Below are 5,118 nucleotides of genomic sequence, written 5' to 3'. Positions count from 1 at the left end.
ATTATACATATACATACTCTCGATATGTGAACGTACATACATAGACAGTTGTTACCTTTCTTACTTTGTTAATGCATTTACTTTCTTAGTGCTTTACTAACAGAACATCTACTTCAACAAACACTTTCAGTTTCACTCATACTACCAATCGTCACAAAAGTATTTACAATAGGTACAATGCATATATGTATGTTTACTTCCATAATCTTATCTTATCACCACAACGGCTTCGATAATTGTTAAACCTTATTAAGCAATACATTTTTTATTTCTTATTTACTATTCCTTTGCTTGATTCTTCGTTGTTTGACTCTAAATTTGTTAAGCTGCGTTAAGCCACAATGATGAATGTAATATAAATAAAAAATCAGCTGAAAAGTGTACTGACAATATATTTGTATTAGAGATGGGCACGGGACAAAAATTTCAATCCCGATTCCGCCGGGAGTGTCGGGAAAGGATTTTTCTGCCGTCCCGCGCGCAAAATTTTTAAACACCTTCCGGATACCGCCCATCCCAGCCATTTTGAAATCAGTAGCGTGGGTCCTGCGGGTCCCGATATTCCGCGCCCATCTCTAATTTGTATGCACATTTAGGTATTTTTGGCAATAAGAGGAGTTAAGCCATCTAAGCTAGCGTGACTACAGCTAATTATTAATTAGGTACACGCTCATAAAAAATAAATTGATAGTTAAACTATAGAACACTTAAGGCGTTCACTTTCACTTTTCTATACGCCTTATCTGAACTATCAATATTATTTAATCAATATCAGTTTAGTTGCTCGTTATTGGTATTATCTTTTAGTGTCTTTCTTTTTTTTTTACACATTTTATTCCGACTATTGCTTAATCATTTATGTTTACTTTCATTTTTCATTACAGGTGCTCGGCATTATTTGCATGGCCTGTGGATCACCCGCCTACATCGCTGCCACGTCATTCTTCCTATTCGTGGTTGTAATCTCGTTCATTGCGACAATTTTATGGATTTTCGCTTATCTTTTGGGTATACGTGAAGCTTTGAATGTTGCCGTCAATTGGATATTCACAGTAAGTTAAAGAAAGCAACTCATACTTAATATGTACACACATATGTATGTGTATACCAATATTATAAAGGGTGGGTCAGATTAATACGTTTTTCCAAGGTTCTTAAGTAAAATATATACTTGTACATATATACATATATGCTATATTTCGAATTTTTTTCAATATTCTGTTAGTTTAATCTAAGATACATACACCCTTACAAAAAAGCTTAAAACAATAATTTACATCATACGAGATTTATGCATTATCCAAGGATTTTATTTCAAAGTTCTCAGAGGCCTTCCTGCTCCTACAATAAAATGGAACTGACTCTTACAGCTGATATCGCAAAGTTAATATCGAAATGTACTTTTGCCACCGAAATTTTGGAAACACACGAAAAAAGAATTCCGGAGAGTTCTCAGCAAAGCACGAAAATACCTGAAAAAGACCTGATTAATGCCGAAAGCCCTCGGAAAAAGCTGCGAAATACTTGAAAAATCCGAATAAGTTACGAAAGGATGCTATAAAATCCCGAAGGAAAATACAACAGAAAGAAACTACGAAATATATAAAAATCGATAGAGAAACAATCCCGACCAGTCTCGAAAAATTCCGAAAAAATTATTCAAGAAATTAAAAAGCAAACAGTCATAAAAAAGAGTTGCGAAAAATATAGAAAAACTCATCATAAACAAGAAAAAAATTCGAAAAATCCCTGGACTGGAACGCGTCCCAAAAATTAACCCGAAAAGTAAAATACGAGGAAAACCCTCAAGTCTGAACAATTTCAAATAAAAGAAAAATCGTGGAATTTCGAGAAGTCATTTTATTTCATTAGAAAAACCCTGAAAACGACCTGATAAATCCCAAAAAAAGCCGAAATAATCCCAAAAAACCTTAAAAAAAATTCGAACAGTAATAGCTCAACTATGCATACTTTGTACTGCACTGAACAGACTTCTACATACATATGTAATGCTGTGCTTTGGGCAACCGCTTAAACGCAAAGCTCATTTAACAGATTCCTTATGTGACAACTCTCATGCAACGCCAAGTATGCATAACAGAGCTTCTAAGAAAAGAGCGCAAAAATCGTAAACGTTCCGAAAAATCTGGAAAAGTGCAAGAAATCCCAAAAGACTTCGAATACATCCCAAAAAAAATAATCAGAAAGAAGATGAAGTCTCGAAAAGTAAAAAAAACTTGAATATTCTTAACAAAAAAAGAAAACAAACTAATTCGTAGAGCACTGAAAACACCCAAAAAAAATACCGAAAAGTATCGAGAAATAAAACAGCAAAAAATCATGAATAAGTCCTAAAACATAGCTTCGAAAAATTCTAAAAAATAAAAAGCGTAAAACATAAAAAACCACAACAAGGCCTAAAAGTCTCTACAATACCTCGAAAAGTAAAACATGAGGAAACCTGAACAATCCCACAAAACAAGGAAAAATCTTGTATAATCTCGAAGAAAATCGAAATATTTAATTTCATTAGAAAAGCTCCGAAAAAGTCTCGATCAATCCCGAAAGATCTTGAGAAAAATCCCTAGAAGAACTTAAAGAAAATTTACGAAAAGTCCCGAAGGAATTCCATAAAATCGCACATGCCATTAAAACAGAAAAAATCAGCGAAAAATATTCCAAGAAATTCAGAAAAATTCGAAAATATTTGAAAATTTCAAAAATATCGAAAAAAGTTTTGAAATATCCCGAAGAAAACGAAAAAATACAGGACGGTGAAAAAATTGTGAAAAACTCTGAAAAGTTCAAAAGATCGCGAAAAACAACTTAAAGATTCCCCTAAAAAATGCCGTAAACCCTCTATTAAATTCCAATCACCAAAACTAAAATAAAAACAACAAACCGTGAAGTATATCCCGAAAATTTACTTTTCCTAAAGTCAGTCTCGAAAGAATTTCGAAAGCCCCCACAAAATAAAGAGCAAAAAAATTATGAAGTATCGCGACAAAATTCCAATAATCCCAAAAGATTTTGATAAATAAAAAACGAGGAGTTCGGAAAAAATTCTGAGCAATCCGAAAAAATTCGGGAAAATGTCGTAGACATTCAAAAAGCTTCGCAAAGATCTTAAAAAATTTTCGAAAGATTTCGAGGGAATTCCGCAAAAACCCGTAAGAAAATAAAAAAGCGTAAAATCAATCAAAATACCCGAAAAGCTCCAAAATGTTATCAATATTTCCAAAATTTTCGAATTATCCAAAAAAAGAGAAACGAAAAAATACAGAAAAGTTAAAATAAAATCTCGGAAGGTATGAAAAGATGTAACTTAAATAATCCCGTAAAACAATAAAAAATCATCAAAAAGACTCGAAAACTTGTGAAAAATCCCAAAGAAAGCGCAAAATCTCGCAAAACTTTCGAAAAGTCGAAAAAATAATAAGGGTAATTATAGAGTGAAATAATACAAATAATTCCGATAGTTAAAATGCGAGGATTCCAATCAAGTGCCGAACAAATGCCGAAAGTTCTTGTAAATATTCCGAAAAGAAAAATACGAGGCTTTCCTTAAAGTCCAGAAAACTTTGAAAAATCTCAAAAAAGTCAAAGGAAAATCTTGAAATTTTTTTGGATTCTTGAATCCTCTAAAAATGTGTGTCTTCAAAAAGCCAAACTTATTCCGCGTTTCTTGCTCAGAATAATGAAAGTCAAGTTTTTTCACGAGAAGAACGCAGGGTACCATAGCAAAGGATTCTTCAGATATTTTCGCAAATGCAGTACGACTATTTTTTCCAATGCCTTTTTGATTTCTTCAAATAAACTATATTTATATTTAGTCTCTGTACAGAACACTAAATGTTTTTTTTTTTTACTTTATTATACACGGCACGGTCTAAGTTTTTGTCCATTGGGACCACCCTGTATGTAACATTATCGAAAATACGTTCTCGATTTAGCTACAACAAAACCAAATACCTTAAAAACACAAATCGAAACAAATTTTTCACTTATTCCCCTTTCGTTTTCCTTTCTGTTTGCAGGAATTACTCAACACTGCGATATGCGCGCTCCTGTATTTCATTGCCTTCGTAGTGCAATTGGCCAAATGGTCTGGTTATCCGAGTACATGGGCTTATGGTTCGAATATTGCGGCCGGAGTTTTTGGTTGTTTCAACTTTTTGGCCTACGCTGCTGGCGCATATTTTCTGTATTTGACGCATAAGAGCGGCGCAAATTATTAGACGAGTCAAAAGAGTGAAATTAAAACAAAAAAACAAGAGCAACATCAAAGAAAAAAAAAAATAACTATGCATACAGATATTTTTTCAAAAAAATGTGCAAAACAAAAGAAACTAGTAGCTCACCTCATAAACTTATGCCACCATACCACCAAAAGCACTGAGCACAGTCCATACATAAAACAGCAACAACAATTAGAGGCATATTTACAACAATGCGACAACACTTACAAATGCCGTTTTGTGTTTGTTTTTGTGTAAATGAAACTCACTGTTGTAGTCAAAATGTAAAAAAAAAATGAAAACAAAAAAAAATTAGCTTTTAACATTTTTATTGGTAGTGTACTTCAATTCGATGTTCAGTGAAAATTTAATATTAGCAACGCAAAATAAAAAAAAAATACTTTACAATTTGTAGTCTTAAATGTAAATTACATAAATTTTTTTTAATATTTATTAACTACGCTGCCTTGTGTAAACTTACCGCATTCTTTGTATGGCAAATCAATTTCACAAAAAAAAAAACATATCAACGAAATTTAGATAAAAACGTGACTGTTTACAGACTTTAATATTTTCTACTTTTATATACATATTTTTCTGTAAACTTGAATTTGCTCAGCATATAGTTTTTATAGTCAAAATAAATAAATTTTTTTTTTGTCAAAAGACTACAGATAAGCATATTGCACATCCACAAAGTTGTGAGGTCAAAATTTGTCATCCTTACCTTTCAGCAAAAGCTCGAACAAAATTTTCTTGAAAAAATCTAAGTAAAGTCCCCTTGTTTATATGATTAATATGTGCTACGATTAATTTTGAGTTGTGTCACCTTTGCATTGAATGTGCGATATGTATGTATGTATAAAGGAGTCATATAGAG

General features: G+C 32.2%; 1 protein-coding gene across 1 annotated transcript; it reads left to right on the top strand.

Moving 5' to 3' along the window:
* Positions 1 to 807: 807 nt before the first annotated feature.
* On the top strand, positions 808 to 4,734 carry LOC108378437 (CKLF-like MARVEL transmembrane domain-containing protein 4; the record flags this gene model as incomplete). The annotated part of the gene is made up of 2 exons (XM_017634734.1): positions 808 to 1,052; positions 4,038 to 4,734. Coding segments are annotated over 2 exons (446 nt in total), but the record flags the coding sequence as incomplete, so codon positions are not given.
* Positions 4,735 to 5,118: the final 384 nt, after the last annotated feature.

The sequence above is a fragment of the Rhagoletis zephyria genome, unplaced genomic scaffold, assembly GCF_001687245.7.
Source record: "Rhagoletis zephyria isolate East Lansing unplaced genomic scaffold, Rhagoletis_zephyria_1.1 Rzeph_scaffold_14100, whole genome shotgun sequence".
Lineage (NCBI taxonomy): Eukaryota > Metazoa > Arthropoda > Insecta > Diptera > Tephritidae > Rhagoletis > Rhagoletis zephyria.
This window is presented reverse-complemented; position numbering and strand designations above follow the sequence as displayed.